Genomic DNA, 27,683 nt, shown 5'->3' on the forward strand with positions numbered 1-27,683 from the left:
ATATATATATATATATATATATATATATTTATATATATATATACCACCCCTGAATTAATAGATAACTATACAATCCATAAGATTACATTTAGAAAAGCTTTGCATATCCTGCTTAAAAGAGGAAGGTCAGGTTTGTTTCATAATGCAAAATACTTATTTACTTTTGTGTTGTATTTTACCCAAAATCCCAAACTAACTATGAATGAGTGAGGTTCCTTAGAAATGACCTTGAGAGTATTGTATAAACAGAGCACTTAAACCTATTGTAACTAAATGTTTATAATTATAGTGTTTTGAAAAATGTTTGGAAATATTCTATCCCATTATTAACTCTATTCACTTAAATATAAAAATACTTGAAAAACATTTAACTTATATTGAATTCTACCTAACTGTATATTTTTGTATATTTTGTTCTCTAATGGACATGATGGATTATGATGTTGGTTTTTGTTTTTCCATTTGAAAAAGGAAGATTGTCTCCACGTTTTATTAGGGCAAAGGAACAAGGCATGATTTCTCGTTTCTAAAAATGACTGAAACAATTTTCAAGACATTAAACAAACATTTTAAAGACATGGACGTTCTAAAAATGATTGTGCCGGTGATTTTTTGCGTTCAAACGTTCGTCCCTGTGTGTGTGTGTGTATATGAGAGAGAGAGAGAGAGAGAGAGAGAGAGAGAGAGAGAGAGAGAGAGAGAGAGAGTGTCTCCCCGCCGCGTAAATTGGATCGATAAATCCGCAGATTTTCTTAGCGCCTTTATGAAATGCCTTTGAATTAAACGCGGACGCAGCTGAAAGCAACGAAAGTATTGATTTCGTTATGTAATTGATTCGAGTGCGGACAGCAGCACAGTTAACAGCTCATTTTTCAGCCCTCCGTAGCTGGCAGATCTTTCTCCGATTTGGATCAGAAATATGATGGATCACTCAGGCTTCTCTCCTCCACTCGGTAATAAATATTTGGCAGATAAACTAGAGCAACTGTAAAATTCATGATATATAAGGGTTTGGAAATGGTCAGAAGCTGTTGTGGGGGTTGGGGGGGAGGTGAGCGAGGGAGGGAGGGAGGAAGGTGGTGGGTGGGTGAGTTGGGGATGTGTGTGTGTGTGTGTTGGGGGCTTGGTATGTTGGTGTTGATGGGTGGTGGTGGTGGTGGTGGTGGTGATGGGGAGGGGGAATGGAAGGGAGGGAGGGAGGGAGGAGGGGTGCGAATGGAGTCCGAGTTCTCGAATTTCGGAGGCTTCTCTCTTTCCGCCACAAATATCGACGAATTATTAGATTTTGAGAAATCACTTAACGACGTTATGCTGTCCATTACAGATGTAATTTTTTTTTTCTTGTACGGGCTCGCGATTATTAGAACCCGCCGTGGCGCCAGAGTTCGTTCTTGAGAACAACAACAACAACAAAACAACAACAACAACAACAGTAGAAGCATCGTCGTCGGGATCTTCGTCTTCATCGTCGTCGTCGTCCCTTTCGATCGAGGAAGAAGATGATGATTCGCACAGCAGCGCCACGAACGATATCGATAGATTTGTCACAATGGCGGTTTCGTTATTGGCACCGAGGGGCGTGAAAAATGGTATCGTCTGACCGTTAATATACGAAAGTCTAAATCCATTGATTGATCGTTAGAAATATATACTCTCTCGCGATTAAGCCCGACTTTATTGTTAACATCACGAGCTTGAAGCCCTACTCTTAAAAATCCGTCCTTACGAATGACGCAAGCGTCAAGATGCGGCTGCGGCGGCGGCGGCGGCGGCGGCGGCAGTCTTCTTCTTCTCCTTCTTCCTCCTCCTCCTCCTCCTCCTCCTCCTTCTCCTTCTCCTTCTCCTCTCCTTCCTGCTCACGTAGTCTCCCCCGAAGATACACGTTTTCTATGGTAAAGAATCGGCTTTAGATGCTCTAAGCAGATTAAGAACACACTCATGCTTTTAGTGTTAACTTAATTTGTGTAACTGCTTTAAGTAGAAGTAATGTTGTAAATATCAACTTGTTGCGTTGTTATTATGCCGACAACTATCTCATATGTTTTTGTAACTTAACACAGCTTCCGCCTCGTCGCTTAGGCTATTGCCACTCGCTGATTGGCGGGTGAGATGCCAGAGTCTCCAATTCGGTTTTTGCATTATTTACGGGATTTATCTCCGCGCCAGGCCTCTTATTCATGTCCAGAAATAGCGGAGGCGTCGCCACCTACAAATCCCGATCGGCAAAAGACCGAGAATAAGGAAAACGAAAGAGAAAGAAAATGCCTTAGTGTCGGTGCGGGATGGCGCGGCTCAAGCCCCGCCCCCTGGTGTCATCTGATTGGGCGTCTTGATCGTGTTTCCCCACCGAATTTTTCCCATGGAATAAATTTAGCCTCGAGTTGTAAGGAGATCATGAATAAGGGTGTTTAATCAATTTAAGAAATACTAGATCGGATCCGAGAAATTTAGGTGTTCGAGTTTGAATATTCGGCTCGGTCAAATTATTACAGTTTAGGTTTCGGAGTGTAATTAAATGTTTAGGTCTTACTTGACGGAAAGTATATAAATAGGAATATATATTTTGTATTTGTGGGGAATCCACCTTCAGGTTATTGTATGTTGTTGATGCTTTGCCATCATTTTTGCCTGTTCAGGCTAAGAAGCAGGCAGAAGCAGGAAAGAGAGAGAGAGAGAGAGAGAGAGAGAGAGAGAGAGAGAGAGAGAGAGAGAGAGAGAGAGAGAATAAAGGGAAGGAGCCAAGTAGCATTTACATATCAATACAAGGCTCCACAAACCGAAAGGTAATCAAAATAATAACATTTGATAAATAGGCTGATGTGGAGATAGACAAAACAGACTTGAATTCTGCAGACGAACTAAACAATTGAAATGGCAGGCGACTCTTACATATGAACAAGTCACAGACTTAGAGCACCAAGTAAATTGAATTTCACTTCATCTGCATATGAATAGAGATAAAATATTTAGAGTGGCTTTATAATAATCGATGAATAACGCCTGGCCAAAAGAAAGATGTAAATAGGAATCTCAGAATTATTATAAATTTGTGACGTCATCTAATTTTACTATATAATCATCAAAAATAGAATTTGATTAAAGCCTCGAAGGTTTTGACAATAACTCCCTCCACCCCTCCCACCCACCCTGTGCCCTCCTACTGCTAACATAACCCTTCCCCCCCTACCCTCGCTCCCCTCCCCCAGTTAAGAAACGGCGTGACAGAATATTACTCGAGAGAAATAGTCATTTCCTGCAGATGACACATTTCTGAATCCCTTCATATAATGCGAGGCTAAATTGATTACCAACTGACCATAGCCGTATAGGCATATGCCATACAGTCGAGAGGGAGATTTTTAGATTCCTCCTCCCGAATAGATGAATATAAATAAATAACCAAATATACAATGATAAATTGAATAGGGGGGGAGAGGGGGTGTTGGACCCTCTGGAGGAAGCTGTAGGAGGGGGTTGGTGGTGGTGGTGGTGGCTGTTGTCATTTTCAAAGCAAGTCCCTAACAATATACAGAGAGCCTTGGTCGTGCTGTTCCTTTTCTAACCCCCTCCCCCAGGTCGTCCCACTCCCCTTCCACCCCTCCCTCCCTCCCCTTCCAATCTTCTCCCTCAAAGAAATTCATTGCTTGGATGATCCAGCCAGTCTCCTCCTATGTTTTAATGAACCCCTCGCGACACACAAACGCAATAATTGCTTTAGTTTGATGTTACAAGCCGAATCGATTCTAGAAAATATAACGGGAGCACGACGACGCACCCGAGAGAGAGAGAGAGAGAGAGAGAGAGAGAGAGAGAGAGAGAGAGAGAGAGAGAGAGAGAGAGAGAGAGAGAGAGAGAGATGTAACGCATTAGGTGATGAAAATAATGATGTGAGTAACAATGTAAATAGCCTAATAATGGTGGTAACAACGTAGTTTAGAATGTCAGTGATTTCGTACACACACACACAGAAACACACACACACACACACACATATATATATATATATAGATATATATATATATCAGTTACTGTTACCAGGCTATATACATATGTATATATATATAATATATATATATATATATAATATATATATATATATATGCACTATACTTATATATATATATATATATATATATATATATATATATATATATACTTATATATATATATATATATACACACAACATTTTATGAACATGCATCAGATTAGGATCCCTCCTTCCCATATGCGCGCGCGCGCACACACACACACACACATAATATATAAATATACACACACATATAGGCCATATGTACATTTATATATATATATATATATATTATATTTATATATGTAAAACATTGTATGTACAGTATGTACGTACATCAGACTTGGTTCCATCCTTCCCATACTCTCCACAGTCGGTAATATTTCTTTCTTTGACCTTCTCCCGCCTCATCTATACAGCAGCTGAGATTTAAAACGAGAAGGGGAAAAAGTGGGAACAAACAAAAACAGGTTACGGAAGTGCTTGTTGATTTGGGTGGACGGGTGGCATCTTCCTCAAAAGGTATATGGGAGAGAGAGAGAGAGAAGAAGAGAGTGATGTTATAAAATTGTATAGTAAATGAGAGAGAGAGAGAGAGAAGAATTTTTGTGATGTTATAAATTGTATAGTAAATGAGAGAGAGAGAGAGAATAAATAAAATTTAGAGAGAGAGAGAGAGAGAGAGAGAGAGAGAGAGAGAGAGAGAGAGAGAGAGAGAGAGAGAGAGAGAGGGAGAGAATTTTTGATGAGTTAAATTTAATAATAAGGAGAGAGGGAGAGAGAATAGAGAGAGAGAGAGAAAAGAGAGAGAAGAAGAATTTTTGTGATGTTATAAAATTGTATAGTAAATGAGAGAGAGAGAGAGAGAAATTTTTGTGATGACCTATAAAAGTAAGAAAGAGAGAGAGAGAGAGAGAGAGAGAGAGAGAGAGAGAGAGAGAGAGAGAGAGAGAGAGAGAGAGAGAATTTTTTGATATAAAATTGTGTAAAAGAGAGAGAGAGAGAGAGAGAGAGAGAGAGAGAGAGAGAGAGAGAGAGAGAGAGAGAGAGAGGAATTATTCTGAGTTATAAAATTATGTAGTATAAGAGAGAGAGAGAGAGAGAGAGAGAGAGAGAGATTCTGAGTTGTAAAACTGTGTAGTAAAACTGAGAGAAGAGAGAGAGAGAGAGAGAGAGAGAGAGAGAGAGAGAGAGAGAGAGAGAGGAATCTTTCTGAGTTATAAAAATGTGTAGTAAGAGAGAGAGAGAGAATTTTTCTGAGTTATAAAAGTCTGTAGTAAAAAGAGAGAGAGAGAGAGAGAGAGAGAGAGAGAGAGAGAGAGAGAGAGAGAGAGAGAGAGAGATGGAAGTTATTTGAAGTCATTCAGTATCCAGCAAGCCTGGCTGCTGGAGCTGGATGCTTTCCATCTCTGGCCCCAATTGCAGGAAGCTTTTGCAAAAAGCAACCGAGGTGAGCGCTCCCTTGAGCGATTATTGCAGCCACTTCGGAGACGCCTTCCACTCTCATCGCGCGCTCTGTCTCCGCCTTCCTTCCCCCCCCCTATCCGCTCTCTCTCTCTCTCTCTCTGTCTCTCTCTTTTAATCTCTATGTCTTTCTACGACTCACAAAACTAAGTGTCTGAGTTGCGTAAAAAGAAAGAAGGAAGAGAAAAAAAAATGTGTCCCCGAAAAGGCCGAAGTCTCCCCGGAGAGAATGATTTTATTTGAAAGGCGCTGCTGCTGCTGCTGCTTCTGCTGCTGCTTCTGCTGCTGCTGCTGGGATGCGTCTGCTTCTTCCGCCGCTGATGCCGCTGATGATGCCGATGCTGCTGCTGCTGCTGCTTTCGACATTTCCCCAGCACGCGCGTCCGAAAGAGACTGAAATGAATCATTAGCATGTGGAAGTTTTCTTCTGCTCCTTGTAATACAAATGTCCAGCCTGCTAGGCTCGACAACATTTCGCTCAATCACGGTAAATAATTGTTCGCCGAGACGGACGCAGACACAGACACAGACATCATCTTAGAAACGCCCTTTAATCACGGAAAGACGGGGAGGAAAAACCCTCCCGTCCGCCTCTTCTTCCTCCTCCTCTTGCGTCATAAATACGATTTTATTGGCGAATTTGGATTAGAAACCGCTCGAATAGTTGGAGGACGGCACGAAATTGAGTTATAGCAGTAGGCAAAGGGATGCATGCATTTAGCTTCTTCATTATTATTCGGTGTTAACGAATATGGCTCAGTCCCGGCGGCGGGGCGCAATTTCTGCTTCTCAAGTGTTGTCAAGGGCTCTCTGGAATTCTTTCCAGCCTTTTCTTGGTAATGAATTCTGCTCGCCTCCTTCGCAGAACCACAGACCGGAATTATATGAAACTCTGGAGGACGGGGCGAATCATTGTGACAAAAGCACGGCAAGCAAGTAACATCGCTTTGAAGTACAGAATGCTCCGAGAGAGAGAGAGAGAGAGAGAGAGAGAGAGAGAGAGAGAGAGGAGGAACGGAGAAGGAGGGGCGGAAGGAATGAGCGGAACTCTATGCAAGTAGCACAGACACTCGTTCAGTCCAGGAGAAGAAGATTACCTCTCGCGTCTTCCGCGTTGTTTTTTTTTTTTTTACCAGACATCCTGATTTCCTTTAAAGGTCCTTGGAGGGAGGACGAAGCTCCTTCTCTCAAAAAAAAAGCGCGTGGAGTCGCGCCATCCACAACTCAAAAACGCGCGGTAATCGCCGACGCCGGAATCGCTCGTGGGAAGGACGGGCAAGCAAGCATTCGAAAGCCGGTGGGAAAGCGGGCGAAATCGTCTGGAACTTCGGGGGGAGCGTTGGTCACGCATACGCAGATGCAACCCCTCCGAGGTCTGCAATACGTTGTTGACTGCGCCAAGCAAGGGAGGCAAATTACATTCCGAACTGCATATTACTGACCCTCAATATAACGGTCAGCTCTCAGTCCTAGTTGCCTGGGACCGTCGAGGAAAATTTTGACCATCAGATCACGTATGTGGGAGGAAGAAGAAGAGGAGGAACCGGGGAAGAGAGAGAGAGAGAGAGAGAGAGAGAGAGAGAGAGAGAGAGAGAGAGAGCGACGGACGGACGGACGGAGGAGAGAAAGGAGGCGAGGAAGAGAAGACTACTGGGAATTAGGGTGGAGAGGAGCAGGAGGAGGAGGAGGAGGAGCAGGAGGAGGAGGAGGAGGAGGAGGACGTAACGGAGAGCGAGGAATGTACAGAATTGCTCGAGGAACGACGTGATCGCACATGCCTCCTAAGAGAGAGAGAGAGAGAGAAGAGAGAGAGAGAGAGAGAGAGAGAGAGAGAGAGAGAGAGAGAGAGAGCACGGCAGCGATATATACACAAGAGGGGATATAGATACGGACGGATCGATACGGAGACTGGCAGAAAGCGCGAGAAGGCTGATCGCCAGACGATCAAACCTTCATGTTTATCAGGACAATAAATATGGAACAGTAGGAGATGAGCTGTCCGCCACACGGCTAATCATGCCGAGTCATATGTAGAACCGAGTGGGGTGAGAGGGGGAGGGAGACAGAGAGACTGACTGACTGACTGACTGACGCACGTTCTTAGGTCAGGACTCTGCCCCGTCGGTTTTGGGGCGGGGGGCCCGACGTCAATGTATTTATTCCTCTGACTGTCAATATGTATGTATATGTATATATATGTATATATATATACATACATACATACATACATATATATATATATATATATATATAAATATATTAAATATATTGTATATAATTATATATATATATATTATATATATATATATATGTGTGTATGTATGTATGAGTATTACATACATAGGTATATATATATTTGTATATTATGTATATAAATATTTGCTATGTGTATTGTATGTATATTTTATATATATAGATGTAGATTGTAAATATATATGTATACAAAAAAATATATATATATGTTTACATGCATATATATTATGTATATTATATGTATTGTATATATGTGTGTATACAGTATATATGTGTATATATATATATATATTTATAAAAATATATAAATAAAGGCAAAACTACAGAAGGAAAAGTGAAACAACAGAGTGGTTGCTAGGCCTTTCGACACACGGTCCTTTTCTAGCAAGAGTCTGCTAGTAAAGGACCGTGTGTCGAAAGGCCTAACAACCACTCATTGTTTTACTTTTCCTTTGTGGCATTTGCCTTTATTTATACATTCATCACGTTCCATATCTTCGTGAATCCATTATACATACATACATTGTATGTATGTATATATACATGTATATATATATATATATATATATATATATATATATATATATATATATATATATATATATATATATATATGTTTTGTGTTAATGTGTTTTAATACTTGATTATACATATGTATATGTTTTGTGTTAATGTGTTTTAATGGGACTTGATTATACATATGTATATATATATATATATATATATATATATATATATATATATATATATATATATATTATAAAATGTACCATGTTTCCTTATAATAAAGTTTGTTTAGTGAAAGAAATATTTGATATTGATTGATTATCCGTGGTTAATGTTCTTAATGATTAGTTGAAATTCGTTAAATTAAGAATAACATCAGATTATTTTTCAAGATTTCCTAGTAAAAAAAATTATTTTATTTTGGAAGATTGTTTACACGTCTCTGATTCAAGAAGTAGTAAAAGTAAAGTAATGTTCTTAATTCATATCTTTTAATATACACATATTACTAATATTTGGATGTAGGGAATAAATGATTATATATATGTATATATTTACATATATATATATATTTTATATATACATATATAGATATATATATATATATATATATATATATATATATATATATATATATATATATATATATATATATATATATATATATATACATACAATATATATCATATATATATATATATATATATATATATACATATATATATATATATATATTTATATTTTAAATATACATATATATATATATTATATAATATATATATGTATAGATATGGACATGTGAGATATATATATATAGATATAGAGAGAGATATATTCTTTCCTTCGTTAACTCGACTTTGTTTATTATTACGAATATATATGTACAGTATATATTACGATATACATATGCAAATATTGATATATATAATATATATATATATATTATATATATATATATATATATATATATATATATATATATCTACTATATAAAATAATGTATATATGTATTATATATTATATATATGCAGGTATAATATAGTACATATAAGTGTCAGTGCCTTACAATTTCAATATTTAAAAGAAGTAAAATTTGATGTACCGAGAATTATCGATCCAGTATCACTGTAACGTGATATAAATTCATGGAGCATCTCGTAATTAGAAGAGGTCTTTCAACACTGTGAGATGTCTATATATATATATATATATATATATATATATATATATATATATATATATATATATATATATATATATATATATATACATGTATGTATGTATGTATGTATGTATGTATATATATATATATATGTATTTTTATATATTTATATACATACATACATATATATATATATATATATATATATATATATATATATATATAGTATTTTTAATACACTTTTACCAAGCAACTTTTCACCGTTAAAGATGTTAGCATAATTGTTTCTCCTTTCTTCAAAAGTAATTTGGGATGAAACTGCTTGTCACTGCCTCTTCGTCTTGACTCTGACCTACCAATGAGACTCGGTGGGATTTACAGAACTTAGGTTAATTAATGTTATGGAATCGAATATAGTGCTGTTTGCTGGTTCAGTATAAGAAGGGTTTTATATAATATATATTATATATATATATATATATATATATATATATATATATATATATATATATATATATATATATATATATATATATATATATATATATATATATATATAATGTTTATATATACATATAATGGCTTGGAAATAAAGTCGGGTCAGTCGTCACCTGGAGTATATCGAAATGCTGGGTCGACTGACCGGCTAGTCAAGGTTGGCTGCAAGTTGTATGGAAAGGAGAGCCTGCATATCTTGGAAGTTTCGACAGTCCACGTGAGAAAGATGCAAGATTTCTTGAAGTGTTTGTAAGGGGCTGACTTGGATATAGGTATTTTTGAGTGCTAGGATGTTCCATGAACGGGTTTATCGGTAACTATATATATATATATTATATATATATACATATATATATATATATATATATATATATATGTATGTATACATACATACATCCGTTCCGTGTTCATTGTTCGATAAGTTTTCACCGTTGTGATTCTCCATAATTAATCTAACCCTTTTTTTTTAAGTTATCAGCTACCCACTACAGTCAGCTAACTACCACATATAAATAATTGCTTAGGTCGACAAAGACCTCACTAGAGAATCAAGCCTGAGTCCTCTCGATGTCAGAGAGGGTATCTTAACCACAAGACTACAAAGCAGTTGAATTGTGTTTGTGTATGTATGTATGCATATAAGCATTTCTTTGTAAGCCTTAAGGCTTCACCCATAAAAATCCATTGTTCCTCTGTTGGCATAAAGTGATGATAATGTACCTGGTGGTTGGTCAATCGTGTTGGGTCGCAGCCAAGGTGGCAAGGGGCATAGGTCATGCCAGCTTCAACTCAAAATACTTGAAGAGAACTGGGGGTATTCTCTGGAGCCGCCCCTGTTTGGTAAAGGTATATAGTTGGAAAAGTTTAATGTATTTTTATCTATATCTATCTGTCTATCTATCTATCTATCTATCTATCTATCTATATATATATATACATACACATATATATATATATATATATATATATATATATATATATATATATATATATATATATATATGTATATATAGTTTTATGGAATGAGCCTTATGTCATTCTTCACCTTGATTCCAACCTAGTCATCAAACTACTATAGGCGCCTAATTCACAAAGTGTTTCAGTGGACTCATTCCAGTTACTTCCTCAGGCTCTGTCGGGAATCGAACTCTGTTGTTTCAGCTGCTGAGCTACAGTTAGACATATATAGCTGACGCAGTTACGTATTACAACTACACGTTTGCTTGTTATACTCTGCGCTATTCAGCCACCCATTCTAGTTTTATCTGAGATGGCGTTTTTCACACGCATTGTAATGAGCCGTGTTCATGCCATTTGTCTTGCAATATAAATTAAAACCAGGATTAAATGCAAAGTGTAAATTTTACACGGCTTCATCTTTTTAAAGTTTGGGTGAAATATTTTCTCACAGAATGATGTATATGTAGCTTTCCGAATGTCTATTAGTATTTTTCAGTTGTGCTTGAGAAAGATTTCGGAAAGTAGTTTTCTCAAAATTACTTATATTCTCAGTAGGTATTGGTGAGGTGGGAGGTAGCTCCATCGGCCATGCAGATAAAAGAAGCTTTTATATAAACTTTTAAAATAAACTTACATATCTACATTCATTCACGTATACAATGTATAATATATGTATGTATATATGCACTTCTATACATATGTATATTATATATATGTATGGTGTATATATATATATATATGTATATATATATATATATTTATTTTATATAAATATGTTTGTGTGTGTGTGTGTGACGCAAAAGGGCTTCTGTAAAATCCCGCCTCTCATATCTTTCTTGCGCTTTGTACACTACTGATCTTCACTCACCTCCAGTTATATATATATATATATATATATATATATATATATATATATATATATATATATATATATATATATATATATATATATATATATACATATATACATATATACAGAAATATCAATAGTGCACTGATTTCTTCAGGATACTGGCCCGAATCAGGCTTCTCCTCACGAATCGAACTCTGACACATTCCCGACGTCCAATTTTTGTACTCAAAGCACACAACTTAAGGATGATGCACCCAGGACTAAGTAGACGGATTCGGTCGTAAAATGACAACTTTGCCCAGAGAACCATTTATTCGGGTGTATAGGATTTATGTATGATTTTGTACTTTAAACAGTATTACGTTCGCTTAGAGAAACGAAGTTAACAAACTGTTCACGTGTCTTCTGTGAATGTGTGCTAAGTGCCTCATGTCGTGTTCATCTTCGGTCCAGAAGGTTACAGGAGGAACCTATCCATGTGTCATTTAAACCAGGGAAATTTATTTAATTCATTTTTTGTAGACCCTTTTTTTTAAATTCTCTTGAACCTTTTCACCTGACAAAATTGAACTACTTGAAATTTTTACAGTAATATAATTCTGTTAGTAGAAAATGTAATGTTACTGACAGTTTTATCAAACGGTAGGTGATATTTTTATAGTAATATAATTCTGTTAATAGAAAATGTAATGTTACTGACAGTTTTATCAAACGGTAGGTGATATAGATGAGTAGAATCATCAAAATCAACCCGAACTCACATTTGATACATAAAAGAACACCTCACATTCAAGACTGCAGTCAAGAGAATTGGGATCTTTTCTCCTGAACTTCCCGATAAGGGAAGTTTTTCCCGATAATTTTACTTGTATTAATTCTTCTCCCTGAGAATTCACCTCTACGTATCGCTGTCTCAACCTCATTAAACTAAAGATAATAAGTAAATGTGAACGGAGTGATGATTAACTGGATGAATAAAGAAATTGTTTGTTTGTGTGTGTGTGTGTGTGTGTGGGTGGGACCATATCCGTCATTAGCATTAAAATCAAGCATTGCAATTTAATAGTTTTTAGTGTTTGTATGTGTTTGTGAATCATCTCATGAAATCTGTTACCTATATCTGTTGTTTGTGCGTTTGCGTATGATCTTTGTCACGTTGCATAGTAATCCCCTTTTGCACTCATCTCAGACCTCCTCAGTTGTCCTGTTTCCATTTCGCAATTTTCATTTTTATCTTCAACTCTGCTTTATGGCTTCCTGAGTTTCATGTTGCTCTTGCAAGGAAGTTCCTTAACCATTCCAGTTCGTCTGCTAGTTTCTCCAGACGTCTGTCGTAACACGTGACGCAACCGAAAGGTCAAATTGCTCTCATAAATTTTCCGTTTCTGTGCCTTTACTGTAGTTGTCGGTCTTGTCCTCGCCTTAAAAAATTTGCTAAAATGCCTCCTGTTTTTAAGAGGGCACAATCACACCCATAGATCAGAATTAGGGGATCAGTGAGTCTACTGAAATTCAGTGGCCCCACTTTTTTTTTTTTCCTATTCAGTAATTAGTTTCTTGTATATCTCGTGTGCCATCCTTACAATTTCTCAGCACGAACTTCTGGGACAAGGTTGCTAGTTGTGTGCCCTGGCAAAATGTGTATGATATATATATATATATATATATATATATATATATATACATATATATTGTATATATACAATATACTATTCTTGGTTTGACAAACAAACAAAGGACGGAGAGGAATCTTAAGCTTATCTTTTATCCATTCCATCTTATGCTCGTTTTAATGTGCATTGAATCATCAACTGTGTGTGTTGGTGTGCTTGGAGCACAGTCATACCTCATCCATAAGCATGTTCGTTGTAAAGACATCAATTTTGCATGTCTGGAATGTTTATGTGTGCTTTTATTTATGTATAAATGAAATCAGTGATTTATCTTTTTATTTTTTTGTGTGTCGAATGCATATGTGTTGTTTATAAATCATTTGAATAGGTTCTCATTTTATTCGTAGCTTTGTCCAGTGTGTGCATTATTTATAAATTGAACAAAAATCAGAATATCCTACATTAGGTTTGTAATGCAGTCTGTATGACCTTTGATAGAGATGATCATTTTTTAATGGTGACGTTTGTAAGATTTATATAGTTTCCCACGGCATCCAATTATCATTACTTTAAAAAAAATTATCCTCAAGCTATATATAAAATTTGTACTATTTTTTTTTCTTTTGCCCCTTTTCTAGAAGTCATGGAAGAAACAAGGAAGGAGAGAATTCGAGAGCGTGGTGGGGATAGTAACATTTCTTTACACTATGTAATTATATTTGTTTAAAAGACACTAAAATGATTGGGTACCATTTCACGTAATGTTCTGGATAGATTGCAGTTAATATACCATCTTTGGACGGCAGTGAAATGGTATTTCCGTTTTCTAAACCTGGTTTAATTTGTTTGTAGATGAACGCATCATGAGTATTCAGTTAATTTTTAAAGGATTGATTGTTTTTAATTCAACGCAAGGTTTTTTTTTTTAATCCAAATTTGAAAGAATTCTTATTCCGTTTGTTCATGAGAGAACGTGTTGCATTGCAGTGACGAATAATAACGATAGTGTTAAAATGAAAAGTTGCTTGCTGCTGCTAATGATAATAATGATAATAATGATATATATAATGATAATAATCCTTCTGCGGATACGTGCACCAATACAGACCGAAAACTCCGCATAGCCATTGTATGAGAGATTTTACTACCTCATGTAGTCCTCTGATACAGAAAAATAATCAGCTATATACATTACACAAAGGTACTGTATACACACCACGCTGTATACATATATAAAGAGAGAGAGAGAGAGAGAGAGAGAGAGAGAGAGAGAGAGAGAGAGAGAGAGAGAGAGATGGATGTATGTATGTACGCACGTTTATGGTGGAGAGATTCGAAATTTGTGGCTCCGTTTTTCCCCATCACTTTTCATTCTTCCCTCACTTATTCTACGCACACGAGAAATTCTCTCCACTGTGTTCCTTTCCCTTTCCATAGTACGCCATACAAGATAGTTTGGGACATTTTTCTTTCCATCTCTGCACCTCTGCCGTAACGCTCCGTGGCCCCCTGGCGATCAATTGCTTGATGAAATAGCATCTAATTAAGGCAAACGAGGTGTTCAGATTCTCTGCTCTGCATGAAAGGCTTATTTTTTCCGCTTTCACTTCATGATAATGCTGGTGATTACGTTCATCGTTATATTTTTGCCCATAAATGTGACGAAAAGATTTTCGGTCCAGAGCAGCAGGAATCATGGGTGTTCATAATCACAGTACATTGTTTTTTTTTTTTTTTTTTTTTTTTCTTTCATTAATTATGTTTCAACATTTCAGACTTACTTTCTTTACGCGACGCGAGGCCCACCATGAGGGGGGGGGGGTACTTTTTAATTTACATGGTACTTTTTAATTTACATTTTTATTTTATTTTGGAGGGTTCTGCGAATTTGTTTTTTCCCTCCCCGATCGTGGTTGTTGTCATCTGAAATTACAACCATCGGGTTCTATTTTGGTTTTGAGGTCGTGCGTTTGGAACTTCGGAAGTTCAGAGGTTCAAGCGAAGAATGCAGTGCATTACGACCCTAATACTGTTTTCCTTGCATTTTAATACATTTTTATCTGTTTGTTAATTAATTTTTTTCTTTTTTGATAAGTGGGATCTCTTCTGTCTGTACTAATCTTTACCACCTCTTACTTCTTCCTAATGAACACCTTAATATTCTTTGAAAGCTTGAATTTCAAGCCAATGGCCCCTGTGGTGGGCTTGTTCCATATGAATAGGGTTCATCTACCGAATAATAATAATAATAATAATAATAATAATAATAATAATAATAATAATAATAATAATAATAATAATAATAATAATAATAAGTGTTGACAAATTTTGAGACCCATCTTCTTACTTTGTTAAGCTTTTAAAAAATCGAGATATTCAGTTCCAGACTCTGTAGTTGAGCTGTCGGGTGTATCATAACGTTTTATGCAAAAAAGTATGACAACTGAAGAAGAGAAGTTTTCAATAATCATAGGCATTTCTTAAGTATACGTTAGACATTATGCGAGATTTGTCTCGCGCGACGTCATTACCTAAGAAATTTATGAATTACGGTTAGAAACTCTTTGGAAACTGACTAGGTAAAAGTTATTCATTTTCGTAGGAGTACGTACTTTCTCGTGCATAAAGGGAAATTATTATAAATTCCGTGATTCGGAAATTTCTCTTAACTGGGTTGCTTACGTCTTGGAAATTTGACGCGGACGCTCAGCGTAATTGAAATATAAAAAGTCTAATGTATAAGTATATCATTAATTTTAATGTGAAGGAAAAAGAAGAAAATATATAAAGTAAGATCCGTTAAATAAAAAAAACATCGCCACTTTGAAGACCGAAGTGTTGTTCTGTGTAGATTTTTTTTTTGTGGGTGGGTGGGTGGGGGGCGGTGTTGTAGAAGAATGGGGGCAGGATTTGGTCAACTCAGGAAATGACGAGATTGTAATCGTGATGTTCAAGGCAGACGAAGTATTTCGAGTCCCTCAAGAATAATGGATGATAACTGTCATTTATGCATGAATAAGTAACGTATACCAAGTCACCTTTCCAAGAGTTTTGCAGCGTACCTCAAATATTCATTAAGTATTGCAGTGAATCGAGGCAGATATTGACACTGTGTTGAACAGATATTGACACTGTGTTCAACATGGCGTTATGAAATGTTCGTGTTTATTATAAATATATCGAAGGTTATCTTAGAAGTATTTATGAGTGTAACATGAAAACAGTGTTTGTTTTTGCAACGACATGAATGCAATTTAGGTTCAAATTGTATTTTAATCTAAATTAAAGACGTATTGTTTAGTAGAATTCCCTACTGAAGGATTTATTAGGTAACTTTGATCGATGATGAACCTTTCAAAATTGCGAGAATTTTTCAAACAATACTTGCCTTGAGTTATCAAAAATTCTTTATTGACACTGCAGATGATATCCTCCAGGAGTAATAGGTAAAGGTTGAATTCAACACTAAATTATGTATATGTAAAACACATGGCAGATAAACCTGATTTGAGTTCTTAAATATAAAAAAAGTTCCATGATTAGGTATCAAATCGTGAAGATACTGGTAGGCTGGACACAGGGTTAAATAGCTTTTCTTATGACCTGACCTTTGACCGGGTAGTCCTGAACCACTCTGAAAAATGCCTAGAAAGTTCTTGCTAGAAATGAAAAGCAAAGGACAGGAACCATGATGACTTGGAGAAACCAAACTTAGGTTCGCCAGTATCGTAAGAAGCCGCGGTTTGTTACAGAAAGACAGCAGATATGAAAATGTATTCGAATTGACTGGCTGAATATTTTCTTTAATTAAATGTATGCTTTCTTATAAGGCAAAGACGGTCATGTAGTGGTTTATTCGACTGCGGAGAATATCCCAGTTGTAATCAAAGCATACAAGGTTTCGACGCCGAAAGTTTTTTGAATAAGAATTAAAAAAGGACTAAACATAAGAATATATTCTTATGCTTAGCTGCTCTATAATTGGGTGGTTCTGAACCTTTTTTTGGCCCATACACCCTTTCACCATATGTCAGAATGTCATTTCTCTCTCTTCTTTGCAAAATTGTCAGCCTCAGAAGGTGCATTCCAAATAATATGCAACAAAATACTAACACAAACACGCAAGATAGCGGAGAGACAGCCCAGCGTTACCTCTCAGTAGTGTGGTCCTAGAGCCAGTTTGAGCCCGCCAATCTGTGGTCACAATTCCCCCCTGAAACTCTGAAGTTCCCCCCTAGGGGGGGAATTCCCCCTTGGTTGAGAATCACTGCTCTGTATTTTCTTTAGGTATATACATTTTGGGTTTCGTGGTTTTGGCTGTACGTCATTCAGTTCTGGACGTTTCTCAGATGCTTTTTTGATATTCTCTTATATATTTCCTTTGATTGCTTGCGTTCTATCGGTCACTTTTGGATTTTATCATTTTGATCAGAGGCCACGAAGTAATTTGCAAGGTAGTTTGCCTCGACTCAGCAACAGTTTTTTTCGGGGCTTCTAGAAGACAGATTTCATCAATAGGAGAATTCTTAAACTCTGTGTTAATAAATTGGCACAGGTCATATTTGTACAAATATATATACTACGCCGTTATGAAAAGGTTATGTGACATGGAGATCGCAAATAATAGAGCAATAAAGGATTTCATTCTCTTAGAAATAGATTTACATCTGTAATGTGGTGTTTCATGTTAGCAATTGTGGGGGTGTTAACTCGCGTTTCCCAGATTGTTTCGTGATTCTTTGCGTTTTGAGATATTAATATGAAATAAAGCCAATCACCCTTTTAGTACCTTCGACATAACTTTTTTTCTGATGTATTTATTTGTTGTACAATAAAAATATAGGAGTTCCTGATCGTTTGAATAGTAGACTAGGTTTGCAATTTTATTTAGTGTTTGCGATCAAACATATCGTGAAGTAAGTATTGGTAATAAGGGGAAAAAAGTTCGGCATTTAGATGTAATTGCTGATAATTTTTTTTTCTCCAAAGAAACAACTTATTTCGTCGCCATGTCGTGAGGACAAAAGTTGTCGTCAGAAAACTGATAGCTGGAATGACTCAGAGGTTGGTCATTAGATTTCGTCATGAAAATTCCTACCGTTGTGTTATATTTCCCGAATATGGAATCAAGAAAGATTCGAGTAAAATCAACCCAGAAAACATCTTTTGTATCGTTAGTTAAATGTCTGTACTTCCTTTTAATAATGTTGAAAATGCTGAGGTGAGTCTTTGCAGCTTACACGAACTGGGAAAAGAGTAAAACTGCATAAACATGACGCACAAACAGCGATGCTAATTCAGTCGCTGATTAAAAGCAGACCAAGCCTAGAAATATGATCAGTACGTATGATAAACGCCAGCATTCTAATTCCCCAAGTGATCTGTTTTTATAAGTTTGTGTAACATTAACGTCAGTTCTTGTTCTCTGCGATCACAGGTTTATGTAGCGTAGAATACAAAAATTATGATCTAGTGACGTGAGTAAATATTTTATAATTTTATCAAAACTTTTTACTTCAAAGAAAAAAAAAAAAAAACTAGATGTCCACATCGAAACCATTTTATAAATACAAGTTGAATGTAAATGAAAATGAAAGAAAAATTGATAATGAAATATTATAATTGTTTTGTTGTTTTCAGGATATTGATTTTCAGATGTATATAATACATATGAAATTGAAAACGTAAATTTATATAAAAACAGCTGTCTATATTTTGACGCATATATACACGCATTTTAAAAATGTCGATATATTCACGGCAGAGGATGTATTTGATATGCTTTTTATATTTATATAGAATGTTTATAGTATATGTGCACAGCCATCATACGCACACACGCATAATATATATATATATATATATATATATATATATATATATATATATATATATATATATATATGTACATATGTATATATATATATATATATATATATATATATATATATATATATATATATATATATATATATATATATATATATATATATATATATATATAATTGCACTGCACCATACGAATAACTTGCACTGAAGGGAATCATATGTGATAAATACACCTACCATGACTATAGTTCGAACTTTTCCCTTTTAGAGTCGTATCAGGGTGACAGTTGACATAACAGCTTAGCTGTCAAGGGAGATAAGAACTGATTTCTACTGCCTAGAACATACGAAGAACCTATGAAGGTGGAGTTCAGGTTCAGAACTTGAGAATCGAAACATGTACTTCCGCATTCTCCACAATGATACCTCAGCATCGTTACTGACGTTACACATGAAACCTGTCTTCTTTTATTTACTGAACGCCAGGGAGAGTACATGTTTTGGCTGACGCTACTTAAGCCCGTTTGTTATATGCATGCGGGGAATAACGACTTTGGCAGTATTAAAACTGGTAGTTAACTTGCTGGCCCTTCGATTGGGAGAGGAAGAGACTGTTCAGATATACTGTATATATGCATATGTATATATAAATAATATATATATATATATATATATATATATATATATATATATATATATATATATATATATATATATATATATATATATATATATATATATTGTGTGTGTGTGTGTGTGTGTGTGTGCGTGTGCATGTGCGCGCGTTTGTATATGGTGTGTGTATGCATTTTGTGCGATGGAAGTGAAGGACATAATTTTAATGTATGTTTTCGACAATTGTACAAGCAGTGATCTTTTGATTCCTGTATTTCTCTAAATATGGTTGACTTTTCATGGTAAAAAAAAATCAGTTGATAAAGGACCCACACGGTGAACACGAGAAAATTATGCAGAAATTATTTAGTAAAGAAGCTTATTAAGAATTTGGAAAGTTGGAATCTAAAGGCATGATGATCTTATGAGGAAATAGCCAAGAATATTGAACACAAACGATTTTTTGCCTTTGAGAGAAATCCCCGGGATTGCCATCCACAAATAATATTTTCCTAAAAAAAATAGGTTATGAGAGAGAGAGAGAGAGAGAGAGAGAGAGAGAGAGAGAGAGAGAGAGAGAGAGAGAGATAGATATGCTGTTAACTAGGGCCTCGGATCTTGAGTTTGATGTTTGATGTTTGTGGAGAAAAATTAGACTGATGTTGGCAAGCAAAATAAATGACCTGTGCAGTTCAGTCGGAGAAAAACTTCAGAGAAATGATTAAATAATGAAAGAGGAGAACTGGAATATTGAAGAGTGACGAAGTGTTCGAAAGCTGATCATCATCGATGAATCTAAAAAAAGCGAAGTAATATACGAGAATATCAGTTCAATTCAGGAAAGACGAGATTGCAATATATACTAAACCAATTATCAGCCCTATGTCCACCATTTTATCTTATTCATCAGCAATCATTATTCACACGCGTATATTTATTGAACGGAGTTTTCTTCATTTTTTTATATTTTAACACTTGAACGAGCCTCATTGTTTTCAATTAGGTTTATTACCTTATTATCAGTAGAAGAACGGTGGGATGAAATTTGATGGAAATGCATTGCAATTCGTGTATCCCTGAAATTCATACTTTGAAAAATTTCGTGTCTACCAGAAAATTCATCATATTTTTCGTTCATTTTCTACATAGGCTGGCAAATGAGAGTCGCTGATTCGATGTCCATTCGTGTTCAAATTAAGCTGTGGAGACCATGATAACTTGGCCACCAGTCAGAATTTGTGATAATTACACGACTTTGGGACTTTCGTCCAATGTCTTTAAAATCTGGTATGTAGTCAGTTTACCGAAGCTAAGCCAATAAGATCTTGCAGAAAGATAACTCAGTTGCATATGAAACTTGACTTTGTCACAGAAACCGTATATATGTATATATATATATATATATATATATATATATATATATATATATATATATATATATTATATATATATATATATATATATATATATATATATAATATATATATATATATATATATATATGTATGTATGCATGTGGTATGTATGTATGTATGTGTGTGTGTATGTGTAGCTGTCACTGCCATGCTGTCATGTGACGCGACAGCCATATTAGAAAATGTCTATCCATAAAAGAATATTTCCTGAGTGCCTCAAGGAAATCTCTAAATATTTTGCATAGATGAGCATATAAGTACATATGACAATTATAAATTCCATATCTATCTCCATGCAGTTAAAGGATTTCAAAGTTGAAATTGATGTATACCTTGAAGCCCATCATCACAGAGTTATCAGTCATACTTATGAAAATTGTTGTTTTGTTACGGGTCACTTGAAGGTAAAAGTACACAAACAGCCCCTTCTTATGTTTATGTTATTGGAAGGTGGTCTCAAGATAAATTAACTGTCTCCTGCTGCCACCATTTCAGCATTTGACCTTCACAACAGAATATCAAGTTCTTTTCTGTTCATTTGTGATTTAGGGAATTTCGCAGCTTGATTTTCAGTTGACATTTCTGTCGAATTTTGTCGAATCTTTTCTAGCCGAGTCAGTCGCCTCTGATAATCACTGCGCTGTGTGTGCTAAACTCCCAGATCATCAGGGAGGTTGCCAAGTAAATGTACTTCTCGGTTCCAGAAGTCCTTTATTCTTCACATTGTTAGACTGTGGAACAGTCTCCCTTCAGAGGATGTTATGCAACTGGAACCTAAAAAGTTCAATTAAGATGCAGTGCATTACTGCTCTAATACTATTCTCCTTGCATTTTAATACATTTTTGTCTATTCATTAATTTATTTTTTCTTTTTTAATAAGCGAGATCTGTTCTTTCTGTATTTCCCTATACCTCATCTTACTTCTTCCTAATGAACATATTCTTTGGAAGCTTGAATTTCAAGTCAGTGGCCCCTTTGGTGGGCTTGTTTCATACGATTAGGTTTCATCTCCTGAATAATAATTATTTTCATAAATCGTCAAGCCCCGAGAAAAGGGTAGAAGCATGTGAATCACGTTGTTGTTTTCTTGTGGGCGTTTATTTATTGTTATATATTGATCTTGCCTGGAGATGTTCTGGTAAGATAGTTATGTAGTTGAGCATCTTTGTTCAGCCTGAAAAACGTGCCATGAATTTAGAGTTTGAAAGTTGTAAGTGTTTTCTTTTATTTGTAAATATCAAATACGTTGTCTTGTATATATAGGTTTGGCGTAAATATCCATTCGAACATTGCTGTATTTCGTTAAAACTGATATGACTGAAGTTCACTTTTAATTTTAAAAGAGTCTGATCTCTGCTAAATAATATGGTTGATATTGACAAATATAGTTACTGTTAATGAGATTGCTTTCTCTTGTTTTGTCTCCTTTGGAGCGCATGGATTTAATTCTCATCTTTCTCTTACAGTTATAAGAAATGAGTATGATAACTGATGACAGAGAGAGAGAGAGAGAGAGAGAGAGAGAGAGAGAGAGAGAATCATGCGGACAGACAAAAAACTCCTTTAAAAGAAGTAAAGATAGCCATAAGAATCGTGTTTTCGTGAACCAAACTGAAACCAGACGCCACTGCATAAGTAATTGTCGGGGAACTTAATTACTGAAGCTGGAGGGGTGTAATGCTTAACCGATTTTCATTTGCATATACAGCAGTCATATTTGTTGCATATCACATTGCTGTGGTATAGGAGTCGTCATAAATAAGGAAAACGCACGACATTCATTCGGATGGTTCATGATATAGTGGAAGCTCCTCAACCCTTATATTTCTCCTCCTTAGTTATATTCGCGAATTGAAAGCTGCTGGCATGTTAATTTGGTCCGTACTGCTTGTGAAACGTCTTGTTCATTGAACTTGCTCAATAATCATTGCCTATTTGAGCCACGCATGATTTTGTGGATAGCTTTCAAGGCGAATTTTATATAAATTTTTATCATATTTTTATAATTTTACTTATTACCATTAACCTTGAAGGGAAAATTTTCCGTTATATCCACAATTAAACTTTAAATCGGTGATCTAAGTATCGTGGTATTTAAAGAATTTAAAATATTTACCATGGCGTAATAAAACGGGAGAGACGTACACAAGAGAATAAATCAGCCAAAGTCTCAGATAGGTACCAAAGGTTTTAGAGCAGTCGACATCTGAGAGCGCAAAAATCTCTCTGCAACGAACCGTTAACGTTCGAGCGATAATAAGAAAGTGACAAGGACGTCGCCCTTGTCATCCGAACGTAATGGAAGATATGTGGCGCCTTTACAGTAATAAATGTCCCTTCATGGCATGAAGGCACAAAGGAACATTTGTATTTGTTGATATTGGAAGCTCCTATTGTTGAGTCTCCCCCTCCCCCAATATTGATGACGTTATCAGTTGAAATATCTCTATAATGTCTCTGTAAGAGAATATAAGAGAATGATAGCCCCCCGGTTACTCACATGAACATTCCGTGTTGTAGATTCTGTCAGGTTTATTGTGCTTTCCATTGATCACGTTATGTCACTGGAGGCTCGAAGTTGTGTATTAAAATGGAGAATTTTTCTTTATTCACTTTTCATTTCCATGCCCTCCTACGGACGTGCGATGCCAATGTGATTTTCGCCGTATGGGAGAAGGGGGCATTTTACTGTCTCACTGATGGAGGATCATATGATTGTTGAAAGGTTGTTTTTTCGTTTTTTGTTTTTTGTTTTTTACTGATATTTTATGAAGCTTGGGATCGTTGGACCAACTTGACGGCGATGATGTGCATGAGTGTTTTTCCTTTTATTCACAAGACAGATTTTCGATTTCATTTCTGTGTAGAGTTTTTTCTTCTGTGGTTTTACAAAAGGTCTCTCTCTCTCTCTCTCTCTCTCTCTCTCTCTCTCTCTCTCTCTCTCTCTCTCTCTCTCTCTCTCTCTCTCAGTTTTTCCAATACTTTTTAACCGTCAAGTGTCGAACAAGGAAGCTGTCGGAATGCTAAGAGATATCCGCACAATTTACGTCATAGTGCTATTATCATCATTATTATCATTATATTCACAGGATGAAACCCATTCGGGAAAAAGCAAATACATGCATAAAATACAAACAAGTGCATTCCTTCCAAAGGTACGTTTTTAAGCGTTAACGTCTCCGTTGCCCGGTGTGCATTTCTCAGCTTCGTTTGGTACCCTCTTTCTCCGTTACGTTTGTCCTTATCAACTGCCCGGACGTCCTTCAAAACTCGTAAATAGGCATCAGTTTTCTCGTTCCTCCTTTTCTCCTTCTCGTCCGGCGGCAGAGGCCTCTGAAGACCGAGTCTCTCTCTCTTTAATTATTTGATCTGGTTCCCTCCTTGCCACGCGCTCCTTAATTTTTTTTTAATTTCCTTTTCCAATTGACTTCCCGCTGTGCTGTTTTATTCCACGCGAGACAATGAGCCGAGGGAGTGACCCGTCACAGTAAGGATGTGGAGGGAATTTGCATCTTGCGGTCTTGACTTGAGCCTGTACCCCGTATAGGGGGTTAGTGCCGTCAGTGCATCTCAGTCGGCGCACTGTAGACATTACTTCAGGGTCTTTGCAGCGTCCCTTCCTTAGGCCCCTAGCTGCAACCTCTTTCATTCCTTTCTCTGTACCTCCGTTCACATTCTCTTTCTTCCATCTAACTTTCCACCCTTCTCCAACAATTGATTCATAGTGCAACTGCTTTGAGGTTTTCCTCCCGTTACACCTTCCAACCTCCTTACTGTCAATTTCCCTTTCAGCGCTGAATGACCTCAGGTCCCAGCGTGTTGGTCTTTGGCCTAAATCCTATATTCTGTTCTATTCTGTTAAATGCCTGTAAAGTTGGAAGAGTTGCCCTGAGTGTTTTGTGTAGGGGCAAGACACTGTAATTAAGAAACGTCTCCATCTCCACAGTTTGAGGATTCATTATACACTCACATTTAAATGATGATCAGTTTCTTGGAAGAAATCCACAGCGAAACCTTTGAGGAATGTAGCTAAGGGAAGAACTGTAATCGGCCACTGAAACACAAGCATTTGTTGGCTGTGAATCAGATTTATTGCGGTAATAACTGTTGAAAGTTTCCTTGTATTTCAGTGAATGCCGATACTGTTGAGAGTTATGAATTTCGGTTGAAAAAGTATTAATTCATGCCGAAATAACTGAATAAAAAAATATCGCCACTTTAAATTGGAATTTGTGACTCTCTTAAGATTTTTCGTTCTTCGAAATGAGAAGTATTTTAAAGTGCCTCTGGTTTTTGTCGATCCAATTAGTACAGTCACGTCTTTTTAAAAGAAAGTTTTCGAGAGAAAGAAAGGGGGCGTTACGCAGATGCATCTGGTTGGCACTCATTCATTTATCAGCTATTGTTCCCCATCTTCGATCTGGAGTGACAGCAACGGAGGGGGCCGAGAAATTCAAAGCAGTCGGTTCTGCAACTTTAAAGAATGGGGAAAAAAAAAACCAAATGAGACGAAAAATGTCCGTTAACATTAAGAGTTCAAGTAGGCAACTAATTAGAATGCAGCTCTTACCTGTTGCAGTTAGTCGCCACTGCTTGGTAATGACATTTTCTCATGGTTCAATTACTGATGCAGATCTCAAATAAACGAGTGGTATTGAAAGAGTAAAGCAAGTTCATGTCCTTTATGGTGGTAGGTTATGTATATCACACACACAAACACAACACACACATATATATATATATATATATATATATATTTATAAGTAAATATATGTTTTTATATATCTATCTGTCTGTTAGCAATCAATCTGTCTGTCTGTATGTGTCTATCTTACATACATACATACACACATACACACACACACACATATATATATATATATATATATATATATATATATATATATATATATATATATATATATATATATATATATATATATATATATATATATATATATATATATATATATATATATATATAATGAATCAAGTCTCGTCACCAATTAGCATTCCCACCTAATAGGGTTGACGTCAGAGAAAAAGTGATCCTTTATATGTTGAATCAAGGATAATTCCCACTGCAGGAAAAAGTCCACACATCGGTCACTTGCCACTTATTCCATCACTGTTAACTTTTATCTTTATCTTGTTTGCAACCTCGTCCCTTGGATTGCTAAGGCCTTTCCTATCCAACACCTCTTCCACACCTAGAGGCCAGCTCATTCTTGCCCCTCCTTTACGCTTTCCCCCCGTATATCCTAATGCACCCAATTTAATACATACGAAAACATGCATAAATATGTATATATATTATATATATACACATATGTATATATAATACGTATGCGTACATGCATACATATGTAAACATATATAGGAGGTATCTCCTGAGAAGAATCGCGATTTTTACTGCCACTTTCATCATTTAATTAGCTGATTCATGGTTGAATACCCCTCGTGCATAAAATTTTTCACGGAACGAATCCCATGATGTAGCCGAAAGAGGAAGCTCGCCAATAGTGTGACAGATCTCCCTATATATAGTGCAACAATAGCCGGCGAGTTGCACCATATATCCTAACTTCTGAATTATATAGACACACACTTCTTCAGCCCATCGTCTCTGTTCTTCCCATGTGACCAGATCATCTCAAAATACATCCGCCTTTTCACTATATTATCCCTTTTAGCGTTTGTGCCTGTCTCTATGTCTGTCACTATTTCAATTCTTCTTACACCATATACACTTCACGAATAGTTCATCTCAACTCCTTTAACCTCTAGCCACTCCTCTTGTCACCATTAAATCCATCAACTTGGGATATTTCCTAGATAGTGACTCCCAAGGGTTTTGGGGGTCGTTATCTAGGACTAATATCTCTCGGGGTCATTATCTTTATGATATTTACAGTCTTTTGTTTATGTTTTATCGGTAATCCCCAACGGGCATGTATTAAACACGCCGCAAAGGTGGATACATACCGGGTTAAAACCCTCGGGGTCACTCTCTAGGAAAGATCATCTACTTATTTCATCCATATACTTTCTACTAACACACGAGCTAACGAACTTTTCCCCAACATAATCTCTTTACCAAGCATACTTACGGATATTTCCAGTAGTCGAGTCCCTCTTCAAGCACTTGTGGGAAACAAGATTTCTTTTTCATTTATTTATTCCAGAAACTTCTTACCTATCGACAATGCTCCCCCCCAACTTCTTGTCTTCCAAGCCCAGCTGTACTCAGATTCTGACTCTCCCAAGAATATTTCCAGAATCTTTCCTGGATAGTGACTGACGCTCAAGGGTTTTCGGGGGTCGTTATCTAGGACTAATATTTCTTGGGGGTCATTATCTTTATGATATTTACAGTCTTTTGTTTTATGTTTTTACGGTAATCCCCAACGGGCTTGTACTAAACACGCCGCAAAGGTGGATATATAATGGGTTAAAACCCTCTTGGGTCACTATCTAGGAAAGAT

The 27,683-nt window shown here is 36.1% G+C and overlaps 1 protein-coding gene across 1 annotated transcript in view; it reads right to left on the reverse strand.

Annotated features, from left to right (window-relative positions):
* Window positions 1-1,740: 1,740 nt before the first annotated feature.
* Window positions 1,741-27,683, reverse strand: part of LOC136830108 (uncharacterized) — a 48,581-nt gene continuing 22,638 nt past the window's right edge. Inside the window, exons 2-3 of the mRNA XM_067089301.1 lie at window positions 5,703-5,885; window positions 1,741-1,887 (exon numbers count right to left, since the gene is read on the reverse strand). Coding sequence (XP_066945402.1) covers window positions 1,741-1,887; window positions 5,703-5,885 — 330 coding nt within the window. The remainder of the gene's footprint in view (window positions 1,888-5,702; window positions 5,886-27,683) is intronic.

This window comes from Macrobrachium rosenbergii, chromosome 46 (assembly GCF_040412425.1).
Source record: "Macrobrachium rosenbergii isolate ZJJX-2024 chromosome 46, ASM4041242v1, whole genome shotgun sequence".
Taxonomy (NCBI): Eukaryota; Metazoa; Arthropoda; class Malacostraca; order Decapoda; family Palaemonidae; genus Macrobrachium; species Macrobrachium rosenbergii.